The 20,387-nt window shown below is 39.2% G+C and overlaps 1 protein-coding gene across 3 annotated transcripts; it reads right to left on the reverse strand.

The window, feature by feature from the left end:
• Nucleotides 1–3,201: 3,201 nt before the first annotated feature.
• On the reverse strand, nt 3,202–20,369 carry mlxip (MLX interacting protein). 3 transcript variants are annotated; one of them, XM_078250809.1, is made up of 17 exons: nt 19,766–20,369; nt 14,147–14,253; nt 13,435–13,520; nt 13,119–13,208; nt 12,947–12,988; nt 12,322–12,493; nt 12,053–12,142; nt 11,786–11,880; nt 10,157–10,733; nt 9,326–9,432; nt 8,979–9,090; nt 8,785–8,900; nt 7,685–7,792; nt 7,400–7,527; nt 7,167–7,290; nt 6,439–6,568; nt 3,202–5,407 (listed from the first exon to the last, which is right to left on the reverse strand). In XM_078250809.1, the coding sequence occupies exons 1-17, from the start codon at nt 20,086–20,088 to the stop codon at nt 5,280–5,282; spliced, it is 2,535 nt and encodes an 844-aa protein (XP_078106935.1). In that variant the 5' UTR covers nt 20,089–20,369; the 3' UTR covers nt 3,202–5,279. The 3 variants fall into 3 exon arrangements, with proteins under 3 accessions (XP_078106935.1, XP_078106934.1, XP_078106932.1); XM_078250808.1 differs by having other exon boundaries at nt 8,806–8,900; nt 12,322–12,562; XM_078250806.1 differs by having other exon boundaries at nt 12,322–12,562; nt 19,766–20,368.
• Between the last annotated feature and the right edge of the window lie 18 nt (nt 20,370–20,387).

Consider the following 20,387-nt stretch of genomic DNA (forward strand, 5'->3'; position numbering starts at 1 on the left):
TATGTTCACTTGATCGTCTTTCTGATATGGCTATATGGCTATTAGGATAATACAGACATATAGGCTACACATGACAATCATTTATTTTTCTTATTCACACAAAAGATAAAATCGAATTGAGTTTAAGATTTAATCTGATTGTAGGTGCGTTACGGGATGTGTAGGTTTTTCTAAAACAGAGATTTCTAGGGGCTCTAGGGAACTCCAGAGCGTAAAACTGAATCCTGAGCTTGTATGACATTTTCTGTGACAGCCCAAAACACGTAGGGGAAAATAGTAAAATGCCGATCATTATCTGAAGAGTCCCAATAAAAGTGATCATCGATAGAAAAATTTTTGAGAGAAAGTGTCACATCAGAGAGCCTGCAGACTAAAGCCTTCTGCTGTCATGGATTGTCGTCCTGGTAAGAATCTTAAAGTGCATCTCAGAGTCCCGCAATGTATAGATGTTTAAAAGTCCTAAAAACTTGAACTTCTGCGGGCAAAGTTGCACAACATTGAAACGCTCTAGTAGGCTAGTGACTGCAGAGCCTCTCTCTCTCTCTCTCTCTCTCTCTCGCGCTGTGTATTCAACTCTAATTCATATTCACTGTGTGCTCTTTCATGTCACTGCTGCAGTCGTCATCTTCCTGTGTCTGCTCATTGCACAAGCAGCCTGCGGACCTGTTGGACATGGAACAAAAACCAGGGCCTTGAACGCAACCATCCAGCGGATGCGGGAGGAGATAATGACCGCGCTTGGCCACCTCGTAAGCTTTTTGGTGCTTTATTGACTCTATTTACTACTAATCAAAGGGAATTCACTTCTGCTATAATCACACTGAGAGCATCCCTTGCGTAAATGTAGTATACTTTTTTACATAGCCTATTATGATAGTATTACTCACTGATATCACTAATATACTGACCAAGACCTTCTCCTGCAGGATGAACCCGGACTGGTTCCCAACATCTCCTGCTTGTCCCTGAACACCACGGAGCTGGTCGGGCCGGAGCAGCAGCCCTTAACCCGCCACCACCTCTCCTCCTTCCGCTGCTACATGATGAAAATGTTGGAGCGGACCCCGGAGTTGTCGCAACAGCTGAAAATAACCAGCCAGTACATAAAGAGCGTGGAGCTGCTGACGAGCGGACAGACGGCCAGTCGGGACTGCAGCCTACCCCGCTTTGACCAGGATGCGGACTTTTATGCGTTTGTCAAATGTCTGCTGGAGCTTCTGGACCAGCGGCTCAGCAAAGCAACGTTTTGATTCAACTGCGTTTGAATGTGCATTATTTATTTTTACACCTTTAAATTATAAAACATTCACCTTTGTAATCCAGTTTTATATGGATGAGAAAGTAAACTTGTTCTGAAAGTTAAAGTTCTACTTAGTAGGCCTATTAGTTATCAGTATCTGATAACCAAGTAAGATTTAGTCAAAAACAAAGTGACATTCATTGAAAATAAAGTAGCCCAAGTCAAGATTTTCATTCTTGTTGCTTTTATTGTGATTCAGAATAATTTAAGCGATTTTAAAACTTCTTGCATGAAGACATTTGGGAACTTTGGAATTGAACAAAAACACTCAGATGCAGCACATAGAAAATAGCTTTACTTCTTAAAACAAATGAAATACAACACTACCAATCTGCAATGATACTGTATATCAGGTACAAAACCCACTCACAGAAACAGCAAACAAAAAGTTGGAAATCCAACCTGGTATGATAACCAATAAAATTGCCACACAAACGCCAAGCTGCAGTGGAACATCAAGTCTTTCTGTCATTAGTTACATATAGCTACAGACGCTTGCAAAAAAGTATTCATACCCCTTGAACTTTTCCACATTTTGTCACGTTACAACCACAAACGTAAATGTATTTCATTGGGATTTTATGTGATAGACAAACACAAAGTGGCGCATAATTGTGAAGTGAAAGGAAAATGATACACGGTTTTCAAATTTTTTTTTACAAATAAAAAACTGAAAAGTGTGGCGTGCAAAAGTATTCAGCCCCCCTGAGCTTTGCACATCTAGAGACTGATATTTTTGCCCATTCTTCTTTGCAAAATAGCTCAAGCTCAGTCAGATTGGATGGAAAGCGTCTGAACATTTTCAAGTCTTGCCAGAGAATCTCAATTGGATTTTGGTCTGGACTTTGACTGGGCCATTCTAACACATGAATATGCTTTGATCTAAACCATTCCATTGTAGCTCTGGCTGTATGTTTAGGGTTGTTGTCCTGCTGGAAGGTGAACCTCCACCCCAGTCTCAAGTCTTTTTGCAGACTCTACAGGTTTTCTTATTCATCTGACCAGAACACCTTCCTCCACGTTTGCTGTGTCCCCCACATGGCTTGTGGCAAACTGCAAACGGGACTTCTAATGGCTTTGTTTCAACAATGGCTTTCTTCTTGCCACTCTTCCATAAAGGCCCGATTTGTGGAGTGCACGACTAATAGTTGTCCTGCGGACAGATTCTCCCACCTGAGCTGTGGATCTCTGCAGCTCCTCCAGAGTTACCATGGGCCTCTTGGCTGGTTCTCTGATCAATGCTCTCCTTGCCCGGCCTGTCAGTTTAGGTGGACGGCCATGTCTTGGTAGGTTTGCAGTTGTGCCATACTCTTTCCATTTTCGAATGATGGATTGAACAGTGCTCCGTGAGATGTTCAAAGCTTCGGATATTTTTTTTATAACTTAACCCTGCTTTAAACTTCTCCACAACTTTATCCCTGATCTGTCTGGTATGTTCCTTGAGCTTCATGATGCGTTTTGTTCACAAACCTTCACAGAACAGCTGTATTCATACTGAGATTAGATTACACACAGGTGGACTATATTCACTAATTAGGTGACTTCTGAAGGCAATTGGTTGCACTAGATTTTATTTAGGGGTATCATGCTATGTTAACGTGGCCGGCTATTTTCATAAACGGACATTTCAACCTCTCCGTTTTCAAAAATAACATCGTGCACAGCTGTCAGTTTTCAGAAAAGTGTTCGTTTACACGTACCCATGTATATATGCCGTCAAGAGCATGCCAAACCTCTAGGTAACAGTGTAACGAGAAGCTTAAACCCACGTTAGCCAATCAGAATCCCGAAAATAGCAGCAACAGCAACGAATCACTTCCTCTCTCTTCCTTGGCTACCTAAACCTCCGTTTGTCTCAGTTTACATGCAAGCGTGTAAACAAAGTTTTCCAAAATCTCCACTCTGGCCGGAGTTTTTTTTTTTTTTTTTTTAGAAAGAATCGTTTTCAGAGGCAAATTCTCCGTTTGCGTGTAAACGAAGGGCACAAACCAAGGGAAATGTCTCAGTTTTTCAAAATAACCATGTACGTGTAAACAGGGTATCAGAGTAAAGGGGGCTGAATACTTTTGCACGCCACACTTTTCAGTTTTTTATTTGTAAAAAAAAATTGAAAATGTATGCGCCGTTTTGTGTTGGTCTATCACATAAAATCCCAATGAAATACATTTACATTTGTGGTTGTAATGTAACAAAATGTGGAAAAGTTCAAAAGGGTATGAATACTTTTGCAAGCCTCTGTAGGCATGATTTGCCTCACAGTTAAAGTGTTGAATTTTGTTGACCGATTTTCCCGTCTTACTGTAAATTGAGCAGCCTGTACATTACAGGCTGTACGTTACAATGTTACTTCTACCTTGTAAAAAAGTATAACTGCCCATTGAAAGACATCTGCAATCCACAACACACAAAATTCTGCACATTCATCAAATAAGAACTATCAGTGGTGCCATTTGCTACAGTAAAAAGAGTAAACAGAGTTGTTCTGCCTGAGGAGTGCTGAACAAAAAAATAAAAGACTAATCAGCTTGCAGAGATCATGAGTAAGGGCACTTTATTTGACTTTAAGGCTGATGTTCGTCGGACATGCTGACTACACTAAATTGGCATAGTGTGTAATTCTCAAGCAGTCACCAGAGCGCCCTGACAAATATAATGTCAGTAACACAAAAAATGAACAATGAATGGGTGAACTACTCTTTGATATGGCTTTTGGTATGTTTCTGTGTGCTGTGTCTTTTCACACAGCAGACTGATTTCTCCTGTGTCTGTCATTAACAATTAGTGTAACTATATGAGCAGAAAACAACATTGGTAAATCATACCATGTGATGAAACCTGTACCCTTATACAGATGTGTTTTCCTGCTCAGAAGGACCCTGACTTGATTTGTTCATAGCTGAATAGAAAATGATTACGCTGACCAGCGCAGCCCTGAGTGACCAACAAAGAACCAAAAAAGACCCCGACAACATTACTGTGCATTTTGCTTAGATCTTGTAACACTGTACATGTTTATAGCATTTATATATAAAATCTGCACTGCTATTTTAGTCATGCTCCCTATGAGGGCTGTAAATAATATCGCTCCATTATGCTTTGACCTGCCCAGTAGAAACCCATGTATGTAACATACTGTTTTTAAGATGAAGGCTTTCTTGTACATTTTGCAGTTGAACTCACTGGAAATGGGCAGAGCAAGCAAAGTATGAAGGAAGATGGTCAGCATGGATTGAAAACCACAAAGAAACCACTATTGTTGAAAGGCAAAATAACATTCACTTGAGTAAATGAGGGATGGAAAAGACAATGACGCTCTCAGCTTTCTTATACTTATTAAGCACAGACCAGCCCACTGGTGATCAACTTCACCATGTTTCAGGCAATCCTCTACATTCTGCTGTGAAACCAAAAAGCACAAACTACACTGCCAACTAGTCTTAATACAAAATCCCACATTCATCTCATCTCCTTGTAAAAAAAACCATCCTATCCACATATTTTTTACACCTGAGAGAGAACACAAAATGAACGATCACTCAAGATTTCCCTTTTTTAACACAATGTTGTTTTTACATTATGAAAGTAATTTGAATATATATTGTTGTTCAAAAAGCAAACAACCAGTACCACCCTTCAATAAAGTATTCAGAAGATCTTCACCTAAAGCAGGAGAAGGTTGTAGCAGTTGCTGTCATTCAAATATAATATGAAAGACATTTTTGCTATATAAATGTAATTTCAAAGATGGCGCTCTCTGTGTGCATCATTCTCAAGAATCAATGTACAACAGAACAAATGTATGACCATTGTACATACAGAGTAAAAGTAAGCCAGACCTAACTTGCAAGTATTGTGTCATTTATTTTTCAGGGAAGTCTGTGGAAGATGTGGTGACCTTGCTGAATGGCTATAAGGTAATCTTGTGATATGTCATTTTAATTATTGCTGTTAAAAGGTTCATGTGGCTCTTGGGTTCACCTCACCTCCTCTGAGAGCAAGGCTGTGTGTCTGTGTTTGTGACGGCCTGGAGGGCTTCTTCAGGCAGCAGGGATGGATCACTAAGTATGGACGTGGTTGTGCTCAGCTGGCGAAGGGTACTCAGCACCACTGAAAAATAAGAAACCACAATGTAATAACCATAACCTGACTGTAAAACACAGCATTTCAAAGCTGTCGTGCTATGTATCTTTACAGAGTGCTACACGGTGGGCATGTACTTGATTCACAATTTTCAAAACTGATTGTGATTTGGTAGCTCAGTGCCTCAACTATAACTCAACTATTTGTAATGACTGGGTGGGGGTGCAACGTGTCAATGTGCAACAAAATTTGACATTCAATATTGTCCATGACACTGTGGGCAAATTTGTCATTTACCAGGATATTTTCCATGACTGCTGCATTAAACCCTCCCAGGTTTCCAGAATGCATAAGTCATGCTAAGGACAGTGACTCAACTGTTTTACTTACTGACTCACTTACTTACAACCCATGATTTGACTGCGGGACATTGACAGATTTGTATAATTAAATTTGAGGGGACTGCCCCTCTAGACATGGAATAAAAAACTGGAGCGATAACCTACTTAATTCTTTACAGTTTTTCTGCAGTGGTGCAGGCCCAGCCTCCGACAAGCTGCTAAAAGTGCAACTTTAACGATAGAAATCTTTTGACGTCACCTTACATTATCAGATCCGTTAAGTTGTCATAGCTTAAGTGAGACTTAGTCAGGAACAAAAGAGTATTATTTTGAACAAGTGAGAAGTGAAAATAACTGTTGGAAAGTCTTATCACTGTTTCTGCCCATGACATTGAAGATGGAGTGATTTCACACATAAAAAAAATTAAAATATTTCCTGTCATGGTTGCTTGATAACGGCTTGAAACAAGATAGTGGCATATAGGAATCTTGAGTAATTGAATTACACACAGTGGTGATCTAAGACTTTGCAGCTCGAAGGAAATCCAGAACTACAGATTCTATTGTTTTTCCCCCACTCTGCTTCTTTGATTTTATTTTTATATACGTTCTGTAATGCCAGTATTACCTTGTTATATAATTTCTTAAAATGCAAAAAAAAAAAGTGGGCTGATGAGGTTTTTGCTGGATGTCTACAAGAAATAGTACTTTACTTACTGGGTCTGAGGACTGGAAGGGAGCAGTGACGCTCGAGCCATTGCAGGGTGGTCTGACACAGCTCTGCCCTGCTTGTAGTTGACACCATCCCATTGAATGACTCAAAGAGAGGCTTGATAATGATGCTGAACTAGAATTGATGATGGTCAAGGATCAATCATAATACAGAGTGAGCCGAATACAATTCTGTCTGACCTCTAACATGCAAATATATAGCTTTCACCAACTCATGCTTCAATGTGTGGGTTGCTTAACCTGAAAACTATGCAACTAAATCAGAGATTGATTTGGCCTCCTTTGTAAAGAGAATAAAAATCAGTAATTGAAATGCAGTTTATGATTGTCTTGATATAATGTATTCATTGCACACTGTATATAGGTGTATAGCTCCATCAGAGATAATTGGAGCCCCTGACCACAATTACATGGCTACTGCATTTGGTAGATAACAACAAAGCAATTCCCCTTCTTAACTACAGTGTGACTGGACAAATTGTCACAGTGAATTTTTGGTTATTTGTCATATTTTAAAACCTAACCTAACAGTAGCTTGGTTTTCCTCAAGAGCGATGGGAAGATTTTTAATATTTCAGTTGTGTAACACTTACTTCTTATTGTCTTCCTTGACTGTGCAGGATATAATCATTCTGTCAGAATCAAAGCCAAATGCTTACTCTGTGTTATTAATAAGCAGCAAACTGTGTTAGAGCACCTTCGTTGAAGGATACAATCCAGAACTTCCAGTTCTGAAGAGTGCGGTCCTTTACATATTCATTGAACTTCTCTTGCATGTGGTTGACCCGATGCCGCCTGATGGGTACCCCTGTCGCAGGAAGCTGTTCCTGACACGAGCTGTGGTCAAGCAGTGACAAGACACAGAAACAGTTAAGTTAATATGTTAAGTGTCTGTGCAACTTGTATATCAGAAGAGGGGTGATGCATTCACAATGCTTAAACATACTTAATGGAGGTGTTGAGCTCTTCTATCTCCTCACGTAGTCTCTTGGCCTCTTCCTGCATCTGCTGCCTCTCCTGTTGGAGCTTTCCAATGTGATCCACTGTCTTCTGCAATGTGACTGCATTACTGATCTATATGCTCAAAGTTAATGAATATGGTAGAAGGGGGGAAAGCAAATGAAATATTTAGAACTATATATGAAGCAAAAACTGCACAAACTGCCAAAAATAGTGATGTCCTGAATACATTATGGATGTTTTACAAAAACACACAGGTACATAGACTTACATTTATTTGTGACTTTAGAGTGGGAACCAAGTTGCAGAGTGTTTTAAAGCCAATGTTTATGTTTGATCGTCTCTTTTGCTCAGCAGATATGTGTGTTGTCCTCCGGCTCTGTCACAAAACAGCAGTGGAAATATTACACAGAGGCTTACTGATATGGTGTCATATATTACATAGGAAAAGGGGAAACGCGACAGATGTAACGGACTGGGCTAATCATTTGCCCAGGCATTTCATTTAGTCTGTCTTAATTCATTTTTGGCTTTCCATCGACATGCTTTAACACAAAGTGCCATTTTATTTAAAGAAATCTAAACTTTCACCCAAATCAAAACATTTCAAGGATTGCCCAAGCCTCTGAGAGGCCAATATGTCATTCAAATCGTAATATCCACACGAAAATGTGGCGATCACACTAGCATACCATTTATGTTAATTAGGGCTGTTTCGAATAGTTTTGAAGCTTCATTCATAATGTTGACATTCAAATTCTAAATCAACATTTGAATGCTGTGCACCTCTTTTCTTTTTGTACGTCTATTCATTCTGTTTAAACTCTGTATTTCTGCACAGTTGCAGATAAAGATTAGGCTACACTAATATTATCAGTAGTATACTATTTGTAGATTCCAGTGGTTGCTGCATAGGATTGTTTTTGACTCGTGTGATCCAAACATTTCCAAAAGTCAAAATTGATTGAAAAAAAATATATATGTAATCATTTCCAAAATGACAAAAACATATTTTTATAGAACAAAACATTCTGCTTCAATCATTATTTGGTGCCGTTTAGCCTTTCAAAAAGAACATTTTCACTGCGGTCAAAAAAGTGTTTGCTCTCCAGCTTTCCGCACACAAAGGGAGGTACACACCTGTATTAATGAGGCTGTATAGCAGCAATCTAACAGCAATATAAATTACATTTGTATAACCAAATAAAAAATGTTTTCAAGGATTTTAATTAATTTTTTGAGGGTGATGATGTCATACAATAGACAGACATTCAAAGTTTCATTCGCAAACCTCAAAAAACACATTGAATGTAAGAGAAAAATGACATTCAGCCCTAATGTTAAGAAACATAAACACACACAAACACAAACCTGATTTTGTTCATTCTTTACCAGAGGTGTACTGCTGCTGCTGATCAGTGACTGGGGACTAGGAACTTGATCTAACCCACATGGTGATCCTTGACTTGATGCCGGCTGACTGTGACCTGGAAAGAAAAAACAAACTTGCAGCAAGTTGTGGGTTTGGAGTCATGATGTGCTTTCTGGGTAGAGTGAAGTCTCACCGACACTAGAGGAGGCTTTCTGATTCCTGCGGCTGGAAGAATAAGACTTTCCTTTGGGGAGAATAGGCTGGGGAGACTTCTTTGTCTTAGACAAAACGTGAAATCCAGGAGCCTGAGATACATGAAAAGAGAGCAGATAGACAAAAGAGGTACAATGAAATATGATCTTTCTTTATTTTGTAACTGATCACCTGAGTGTAAGACTAATAACGTTTTATTTTCAGATTTATAAATTATACACATCACAGCGAAGTAAACAATGAAATGTAAATGTTGCAGTTTTTTAATTTTCTATTGGCAACTCAATCATTTCAAGACCAACTGTGGCGCAAGACATGAAAACATACCCCTCCAAGTTGAGAAGGAGTGATGACCACTCCAGTATTATGGACCACATCTGCTTTTAGAGGTGCTGGTGTAACAATTACAGCATTGGCATGACCTGGGAAAGGGGCTGAGAGAATGAACAATGACAGTAAGGCACTGCAGTGTTGTTTTATGTACATTCATACATAAACATAAACTTTTCGACATATAGGTCCCCTCTGCCTTTTTCTGTCTATTCAGGAAATAAAATCTGTAGTTAAAATATAGTCTTAACAAGATTCATCTTTCTAAATAGGTTTCAAGCCAAAAATCTTGAGAGTGAATTTTACAAAGATAAGCTGTTCTACTAAAATGAAAAGTAAGGGGCACCCTTGAGGCAAAAAGGTTGGGGTGCCGACCATGGACTGCAATTGTTATAGATATTATTTGCCTTATATTAGCTTTACACTATATTAGAGCTAGTATATCAAGTATACTAACAGTTTTTGGTTCTAAAACCCTGAAAAATATGTTGAAATTGTGGAGATTATTTTACCGAACAAAATTGAATTGTTTGCTACAGAGATTATTTTCCTCAATTTATCAACCAATACAGTTCCATTGGAAATCTGGCAGCAGATGTTTTCTTCTGTGCTTGTCAAAAGACATTATCAGTGGTACAAGCTACACTGACTCAGATTAATTACAAACATTGTTGTGAATCAATATGACTGAGTAACAAAGACTTTAGTGCTATCTTGTGGTAATTAAGTTAAAGTGACACAGCTCCACTGTCAGATCAACAATGTTAAATACACAATTTCTCCAAATGCAGAACCAATATCATTATCTTGAGATCAGATATAACAGACCTGTGAGGATGAGGCGTTTTTTGTTTGAACCAGGTGACAGAAAGGGGCGAGGCAGGGCAAAAGTCTGAGGGTGCTGGACAGGAGTGGCAGGTAATGGAGCCAAGGGCTGGAGTTGGGAAGGAGAAGCTGGAGGTTGTGTAGATATGGAGCTATATTCTGAGGTGTGGCTGAAGGTGGTTGCTGCATCGCTGGGTGTGACAGTAGAGGAGGCTGTGTGTGTAATCACAGACTGTGCTGCTGTCTCATCCAGCACTGAGGTGTTGTCCAAGGGTAGTGGAACCATGGGTGCTGCTGATGCCATGTCCCGATCTGGAAGGCACTGTGCCAGAGGATCATGGGATAATGACTGAGAGACTGAGGAAACGACTGCTTGATTACTGGGCGCTACCTGCCCAGGAAACAGAGGCATGTAGTTTTGTACATAGGCAGCATTACTACCACTACCACCACCACCTCCACCACCACCACTACCACCGCCACCTGTTCGGCTGGTTTGACTGGCCATGGGAGAGGGGGTGGGCAGGGGCCCAGGAGGGGAGATGTGGTTGCTTGTGAGCATGGAGGACATTAACTGGGCCTGGCAAGGGATGACATAGGAAAAAGGAACATAATAACTTAGTCATTTCTTCCAGTGAAATATGAAACAGAAGAGATGCAATTATATGTTTTAAGTTTATATTAGCTGTAAAATTGTCTCTTTGTGCTGGTTAAGATTATGACAGTAAAAGAGCCATCTTACTACACACGCTAAACCTTATATTATTATTCATTTGTCAGCAATTACAATGTCAGAAGTGGATTCATTATTCATTCATATATTAATGCATAATTGATTTTCTGGCTGCTCAATATTGAAACTGCAGCTTAATTTTCACAACTGCAATCAACTTGCACTAAAGAAAAAAAACAGTACTTTTCCTGATGTCACTTTTTAATGAGAGGGAAGGATAGAGACAAGAGACTGTGGCAGAATTGTGGACAAATATCTTTCAAACTAGCTGCATTTATATCTGTCTTTCTATTTACCCAGGCAGATGCAAAATACATATATTTTTAAGTATTTTATGCCAATGTTTCAACTGGAAATAGGAGAGGGGTTTAAGTCCCTCCCCTGGCTTCCAGTGTATTGAAGATGAACATGTCCTTAACTACACCAACATGCTGTCAAAATATACCTTTTGGTACAGCTCTCAGATACAGTTACTGTTGTCTTTCTGTACCTAAAAGTCGGACAAGGACCTGTGGTAAGGCTGCGTTTATAGACCCAACAGAAAATAAGGCTAAATAAAGTTTCAAGGACAATGACAGCACGAAAGAGAAGCTAAATATTTTGCCACATTTTGAGTGAGTGATTGATTCTCAAAAAACTAAAAGTTCAATGTTAAGCAGTTTGATGAACAAGTCATGTATGAAAAGTGCCTTGTAAATAAAGTAATATTATAATATTATTATAATTAGTAATATTATTATGTTACATAGATTTTTTGTGGAACTACATTAAGACAGAAAGATGGTAAAAACTGACCAACAACAAAGTCTTAAATCTAGGGAAAAACAACAATCCTTGGACAAACTCAAATCATGGTGGTGTGTGAGTGTTAGGGGACTGTGCCTTGGGATGGTGTTTACCTGTGACTGAGAGCTGCTGCTGGGTAGAGGGGTGACAGATGATGCAGTGGGTAAAACAGAGTGGAAGGCGGGCGGACGGAGGCTGTGAAATAAGTCTGGAACAAGAGTCTCTATGTTAGCTAGAGGTTAGTAAAACCACTCTACTTGTTGTGTTAGGATAAGCCAACTGCTTTAGCAGAGTTACTAGAACATGTGCGCTTGATTCCTGTAAAGTGTGCACTATTAGTGTGTGTGCAGTACTCCTGCAGCTATGGGTGGTGATCCTACCTTGCAGTGGATCAAAGGAGTCCATGAAGTCTAGGTTGGGTTGTAAAGGAATGAGTCCTGGTTGGATCATGTCTGCGTTCCCTGCATGAGCTGTGTAAGGCAAAGAGGCCGCGGTAGGGAGAGTAGGGGGAAGACATGACAGTAGTGCCAACAGTGAATGAAATACCAAAGTATCAAACCAATTATTAAATCATGTATTGAGTGAGTAGGAAGATACTAAAAATATAATTAGGATGTCTCTACTATATTCATATAATGGATTTTCTCACCAATCTCCCTTGGATTAGGCCAGGCTATGTGCTGGTGCGAGGCCAACGTAGAGAACAACGTGTCTGAAAACTCAGACATCAGAACATCCATGTCAAAGAGGGGGTCCATCTCCATAGGGGCAGGTGTTTCATTAAGCCTACGAGGCACACGGCGTGCAGCGGCCTCTTCATCCTGGTAAAAGGAGACACGGAGCATGTCTGGAGAGACTTCCCCAAACAGCGATAACTGCTCCTCTGGTCCCTTTGAGTGTTCAAAAGGCAACCACCAAGCCAGTTAATGACACACAAGCATGCAGTGTTGAGTACAGCAAACATGGGATGGCACTAAACTAATAAACAACGCTTTGTCTCCACACTTCACTAGTCTTAAAAAATAAATCACCTTATGTATATATGGATTTATTTTGTGTCTGTCAGCAAGTTACAAGCTAAGTTAGGTGAAACCAGTCCAAATGTTTACATAGTAAAATATGATCTATTAAAACGTATATAATAATGTGAGGGTGACTGGGTTTGTATGGATTCATTACATTAATACCGTATCAACATCTGGTTGAACAGATGCTGATTGTAATGTTCATGTTAGTACTAACAGCACTTTGGTGCATGATGCAGTTTTGCATACCTTAAGCAAGCTCGAGAGGTCGTCATCCTTGTGCTTCTGTAACTATAAAAGTGAATGCCACATTAGATAAATATTGTTTTATGACCAATCAAACAAATATGATACATATAATAAAATACCCAGTATCCCCCTGAACTATTACAGTACATATATAAAAAACTGAACACAATACCCTTTTTTTAAAGTATGTTCTCCACTTGTGATATTCTCTTATGACGATTTCAATTCTTCTTTTCCAGCATTTCCCCTCTGTGGTACTCCCCTGCAGAAGAAAGAGGGAGATGGGGAAATAAACCAAAGTCCATAACAAACACAAAGCACAAAGAAAGGAAGTGACAAGGGAAACATAAAACCAAATTATTTGTAAGTGTTTGAGAGAGTGAACATAAAATGATCCGTGAGAGGATTTCCGTGACAAGAAACAACACAAAGTCACTATTGCCGTTTGTGCACCACATAATGATCAAATCGAATCTGTCTGTCTTTACCTCTGCAGGACGTTGGACATCCAAGTCCATACTTCCATCGAGAGGAGTTGCAAAGTGACAAACAGGATTTTCCCTTTTCTCCACATCTGCAGGGTAGAAAAACAACCTCAAAGTCACCCTCAGTTGAAATGCAGAGTTCCTTTTTTCATACTGGTGAGTTAAATTTACAATACAATAGGAAATAAATGAAAAACTTAAAACATTCATAGCTCAGCCTCAACTCATGGCTCATCAAAAGCTTGACCCAGTTTGTGTTTATTTTTCAGACATGAATGAGAGTCAGTCACAAAACTGCTCATGGCATGTAAACAAACCGATAATACTGCAGCAAGTTGCAAAGACAGCGCAAATATTTATCTTGAAATCATGAAAAGCAGAATCTAGTTCCATACTGTAACAGATAATTATTTTACAGATAATGTTGCGCGTCTGTTAAGTGTAGGTTGTAATAAATATACACACATGAACCGAGAGGAAAAATAAAGCCTGGTGACATCCTCGATCATGAAAAGGGCAACATGTGCTGAAATGTAGATCAGTCAATATAAAAAAATCTAATTTATGAAGGCGTGTCCTCCCCACTATTTCTGACAACAGATTCTTGAACCAAACCCTCATGTCTTTACACATGCTACAGCTTGATTAATTAATTCAAGTCACTTTAAACTAAATACTAAACTCTATGGATACCAAATAAAAGAGGAACTCTTACACTGCATATACCAGGCTCTCCATATGGCGTTGTTGAGGCGGATCTTGTCCCTCCAAAGCAGTTTTAGACCTTTGAAGTTCTTCCATTTGGGAGATACCAACTTACCACTGAAAAGACAAGGAAATTAACAGTGAAATAATATCTCAAGTGATTAGAAACACGAGACATTCTGTGAAACAAATATGATGGCTTCACTTGTACAAGTACATCAATATCTCAGCCCTCAAAGATCACAGTGCTGTCCTTTGTGTTAGCAGCAGAAGAAGCCCCGATATTCTTGCTTGTAGAAGATAAACTAATTCCATAGATAAAAAAAAAGGCCCAATTTATTTACCAAAATCATGGTTGCAGCTGTTGCCGTGGTCCTGCTGCACTCCCTGCTACGCTCTGTGGTGCCCTGCTGCGTATTGCTGCATCCTGCTACGTCCAGCTATGCTCTGCTGTGCCATGCTACATCCTGTAACGCCCTGCAGTGCCCTGCTATGCCATGAACTACTACTATTTCTAGTCACTGTTCCATTATCTTTATTGTGACTGTTATTGCCACTGTTCATCACACCCCCAACCGGCACCGTCAGACACCGCCTACCAAGAGCCTGGGTCTGTCGAGGTTTCTTCCAAAAGAAGAGTTTTTCCTTGCCACTGTCGCACTACATGCTTGCTCTTGGGGGAATTACTGGAATTGTTGGGTCTTTGTAAATTACAGAGTGTGGTCTAGACCTACTCTATCTGTAAAGTGTCTTGAGATAACTCTTGTTATGATTTGATACTATAAATAAAATTTAATTGAATTAACACTGAGCCAGTGTCCATCACTCAGTAAAAGTTAGGTGAGCTCTGTTTGGTGAGAGGAGTTACATTTCTGATGACTGACTGTTTCACAGAGGAACTGGCCTAAATGTGGCTCCTAATGCCAATACTCTAGGCTCTGGAATATGTCTATTTAACAAATGACAAAAAAGTACATTTTGAAATCAATTATGTCATTACTGACTGAAAAGACTCCTTCCATTCCCTTTCCACTCTATTTCACTCTTTCAAGGATACTTTTGCCACCTCACCTGTTGTCTATTGTTTGTATTGATTGTGAAGCCTTTGGCTCATTCTTTGCACTCTCTGCCGGCACTCCAATGCATCCTGTGTGTGTCTTCATAAGTTAATGTGAGTCAATCTATCATTTGATTGTGTTTTATGCCATGATTTACTGTCACTTTGCTAACATGTGCACTGCTGACTTAATTCCTTTGTTTGCCAGACATGTGCCATAAGCCATGTGGAGAGATTGTTTGTGTTATCTTAAAGATTGTGCATTTGTGAGTAGTAAACTCTCCCTTTGTTCATTTGTGTAATTGTTTAATTTATGTTTGACCACTGTCACTAATTGTATTATATTTGTTATTCCTTTCTGCAGCACACAGACAATGCTATGAATCAAAATCAACCTGAATGATAAAATAAAATACCACTGGTGTTGCATCAAACCCTGCCTTCTCCCTGCCTTTATTCATCACTCCATATCAGTTGACGTCTTCTGACAGAGACTGTTTGCTCACCAACCTCACTCTACCTGAACCATTTCATATCATCCTACAGTTCCTTCACTGACAAGTGTTTTATTTTATTTTTTTCAGAAAAAAGCTGAACTCGACACTGAGAATCTGAGTGTACAAGTTATTAAAAAAAACAAAAGGTACAGATTACCTTTATCTACACTGGCAGTGTACTGAAAATACTTAGCGATAAAGCAAGCAAAACAAACAAGATGAATCTGCCAAAGTCAAGCTCAAGTTAAAATTATATATAAGTGTGATATAGAGATAACAAATTCATGACATTTATATAGCGCTTTATCATAGACACTCAAAGCACTTCAGGGGGAGGACTACTCTAAGGAGGCTAATGAACAGGAGACACACGTGTGTATTAAATGTGAAACAAGGCGACATCGGAGGAATTCAGTTTCATTCATTCAGTTTTGGCTGCAGTATGTGAAATTAATGGTTACAGCACAGTGACGTTACTGGAGCCATGGACAGTCTGTTAACAATTTTGAAAATGTTTGTTCTTAGTCAAATAGGTATTAATAAAAAAGTGAACTGAAACTTTGTGGCCTCAAAAAACACTGATGTTAACTTTAACATCTGAGTGTAATTATACTAGTGCACTATACCAGTAATATTCACCAACTTTTAAAAATGTCAAATGACATGACTAAAGTGTCTGTTTCAACAGGACAGAAGAGAATGATAGAGACAGAATGAAACATTTCTTACAAAAGTTACAAAGTAACAGATGTACATTGCTCTGTGAATTGCATCCTGAAACTTGCTCAAACTAATTTTGGTCTTGTAAATTTACACATATGCTGTGAAATGATAATTTTATAGTTGACATTTTCTTAGATTTAGCTTGTTACAATATAATTTATTGTATTTGAATGCTATGATTATAGTGACAAATACATTAGTGAACTTTTCCTTATTAATCTCCTCGCCAAATTCCACACTCACAAATGTAACTTTACAATCAAAAGAACTCAATTATTTGTATTTATAAAGGAAATGGAACTATACGTGTCACCCTGTTTCCATCCTTCCTCTCCTGTTGCAATCTGTGCTTCCTGTCCAGTCTTTGCCCATTATTATAGGGGAAAACTTTGCAGATCCACCAATGCCCTTGTTTTGAGTAAAGGCTCTCTGGGGTTCATAAATACTCTTAATTTCTCTGTTTGCAGAACAGCAACTGGTAGTAGTGCTTTCCTGGTCTATAAATAGTCTTCCTGTTGTATCCAAGTTAGTGCCATTTGCAAAGTCAGAGGGAATCCTCTGAGCAGCTGGCTCTGCACCAACGCTACAGTAAACAGAACCATGGGTAACCCAGCATTTTCTTTATAACTCACCTCTTAATATCTTGTTAACATCAACTGCATTTAAACTAGGGCTGTCAGCATTAACGCGTTAATCGCGATGCGATTAAGGGTCAAGCATAATGCGTTAATTTTTTTTAAATTGTATTAATCGCATGCCGCCATTTAATTAAAAAAATTTAAAATAAAATTTATTTTCACTTCACTCGGCTTTGCGTCGTGCCTATCAGGCTACTATTTTGCCGTACTTCCTTGTAACACATCCTGCTGCGGCAGGAATAGCAACGCAGATTTCGGTGCCACTGATATGTCTGCACTTCTCTCTGATGCTCTGAAACAGACGTTACAGGCAACAGAAACATTGCTGCACGTGACGCTAGTTAACACTACACTCGACAGCAGCTAACGTTAGCCTACCGCTAGCTAGTAGCTGGATTAAACACAATGTTACAATGCTGACAGCTAACGCTAAACGGTGTAAAGTTTGTCTGTATTTCACTGTAGAGGATTCCGACACCGGGATGTAACAATCTGCAGCTGCTGTTGTTGAAAAACACAGACGGTGCGTTCAATGAAACTGGTAATTTACAGCCTCGTGGTGCATTCAAAGTTGTTGTTCAAGTCAAATGTGTGACTAGATTAAATATATAATATACAAATCTTAAAATCAAGTTCATAAAGTCACTTTCTTTGCATTCATTTGATTCCCAATCAAGATACACTGGTAAGAATGGTTTTCCATTGTTAATATGTACTTAAAAACAGTTCTGAAATGCAAAATAATAGAATTTTAATCATGTGATAAAACATGCGATTAATCGCGATAACTATAGAAGAAATATAGAAGAAATGTAATCGTTTGACAGCCCTAATTTAAACCCAACTTTCATTTGCTCCTTTTAGTTTGTATCGTAACAATTACACTACATTACATTGTGTGAAGCCTATAAACTTATCAACTTATCATCATTCACTGTCCTGGTTTTTGTCTTTGTTTGTGTTTTTATGGGATTATTTTTGTGACATGAAAAAAATTTCACCTCAAAAGGTGAAACTTAAAATTTGCAAACATCTCTTGAGGGTAATTCTTCAGTATTTGTAACATTTTATAGACTACTTTTGGCCCAATACCAATGAAAGATTACAGTTGTTCCTGATTACTTATTTAATTGTGTTGACCTTGGGTCACATTGAGCCGTTTTAAATTTTTGTTTTATATCAGAAAATGTGACCTAGAAATAAGCGCTGAAAAATTTTAAAATTTAAAACGTTGGAAAGAGCAAAAAACGGTGAAAAAAAAGGCGTCGAAAAAAAAACAAGGGTTAAATCATTCCACTCTAAGTTAGAACAAAGATATCTCTTTTTAAGAGCTTTGAGAGTGTAATCTGAGTTTCTCAGGCCCTGTCCTCGGTGCTCATAATGTTTATAGAGAGTACCACATTAAACCAGTGGTGGAAAGTAACAAGTACATTTACTCAAGCTCAAGTGCTGTACTGAAGTACAAATTTGAGGTGATTGTACGTTAATTGAGTAATTCAATTTTACGCTACTTTATACTTCTAATCCGCTACATTTCAGAGAGGGGAATATTGTTCTACACTACATTTCTTTGACTGGTTACTTTTCAGATCAAGATGTTACAATTAAAAACATGTGATAAGCTTATAAAATACAATGTATTGTTTAGGATTAAACCAGTGGTTTCCAACCTTTTTGGCTTGGGACCTCTTAAAGGGGAACTATGTAATTTTTTTTAGCTTAATTTACCTTAACTGAACAGCTTTGGAGTCATTGGAATGGTTATATGACTTTTTTTGAGTTGAATGGTGGTCGTCTCGTTTCCGCCTAGCACCTGTGAGCAGAAAAACCACCCTTGCGACTTTCAGCCGGCAAGCTGCCGGCCTCAGCACCAGGAAGTATCACGTGATATCAGGTCTCGCGATGTAACGAATTGCTTCACGGCACTGCACACATACGCCCATTCAGGAACCGGCTAACAAGGTAGCAATGGTGTTTTTCACACTAACGTCATGGCTGAGCCGGCAAAAAAGAAGCAGAAAGCTAGGAAAGCATTGTCGGAGGAGCGGAGAAAGAGAAAACGGCAGACTGACCGAACACAAGTAAACGTAGGAGCTGCCAAATATCTATTCCGAAGCTGTAGGGGGAGCTCTATAGAGAAACCGACGAGCTAAAAGCAAGAAAACAGCGAAGAAATGGCCAAAACTGCATAGCACCCCTATAAAGAAAAGCAGAATCTAGTGGGGGCCCCTTTTCCTGTTTCAGATGTCTGTGTTGTTAGCATTTCCTCTCTAAACTTCTCAGATGGTTTCATACAAATAACTGTACATTACATTACTGTACATTGATATTCCTATCACTAATACATTGATGCATTAGTATTAACAATCTGATAATGTCATATATTAGTCACTGTGCCATTTTATCTAAAGATTTTTTTCATTTTGATGGCAATACATTTGTACTTTTACTTGAGTAGAATTTTGAGTGCAGGACTTTTACTTCTCATGGAGTATGTTTTACACTGTGGTATTGGTACTTTTATTTAAGTGAAGGGTCTGAGTACTTCCTTTACCACAATCATGAGTTACATGAAGAGGAGACTCGTGACTGCAATTTCCAGTATGTCCCATTCCTGACTTTTCCCAGGATTGAAGAGAGCTTAACATGGACTTGGTGAAGAGCTACAGTGGAATGAATAGGCCTACATGGTGCTGAGATGTGTTATAACATACCTGTACGCAAGAGTCATGCACTCAAAGAGTTTGGTCAGGGAAGCGTCTATGGAGAGGTGCGACATGCTCGCCTTGCCAAAATGATAGGTCTGACAGGTCTGCTTGTTGACAGTATCGAAGTCGTAGCCTTTCTTCGGAGGGTGCTCGCAATGGGGCGAGGACACCATAAAGTGTCCGCTGTGGATTATCTGAGACTCCAGCCCGTCTGACCTCCTCAGCCCCAGATGAGTTTCCTCCACGTCCGAATCGTCATCCTGCTCCTGCTTTATGCTTGCCGGTGGGTGACGGTATGTCTGCCGTAAAGACATCTCTCTAGCAGCCATGTCGGTAACTCACAAGACAAATAGCTAACGTTAGCTAGCAAGCTAGGACAATACAACTCTCTTTTTCATGAGGCTTGCCAACGCTGGATGACGCGGTTAAGGCTGACTCTTAGTTAAAGTTCTTTAAATTCGTGCCGTGAAGGTCGAGCCCTCTGTTCACTCATTTTTAAATCTCGCTGTTGCTCATTAATGGCCAAAGTTAACTTGTTGTTGTCTTGCTAGATAGTTGACGTAGCTGGGAGTCGCAGCCACCAGCTGACAAAAAACAGCTTGCAGGCTTCGCTGTCCGGAGCAGGAAG

The sequence above is a fragment of the Sander vitreus genome, chromosome 5 (genome assembly GCF_031162955.1).
Source record: "Sander vitreus isolate 19-12246 chromosome 5, sanVit1, whole genome shotgun sequence".
Lineage (NCBI taxonomy): Eukaryota > Metazoa > Chordata > Actinopteri > Perciformes > Percidae > Sander > Sander vitreus.

What these genes read in the sequence shown, in the direction of transcription:
- mlxip (XM_078250806.1), bottom strand. Translation starts at nt 20,088, where the DNA reads ATGGCTGCTAGAGAGATGTCTTTACGGCAGACATACCGTCACCCACCG. An exon ending in ATGTCCAACGTCCTGCAGAG is followed by an intron (nt 13,209 to 13,434) that starts GTAAAGACAGAC and finishes TTTCTTCTGCAG; the next exon opens with GGGAGTACCACAGAGGGGAA. An exon ending in TAAAGAATGAACAAAATCAG is followed by an intron (nt 7,793 to 8,784) that starts GTTTGTGTTTGT and finishes GTTTTGTGACAG; the next exon opens with AGCCGGAGGACAACACACAT.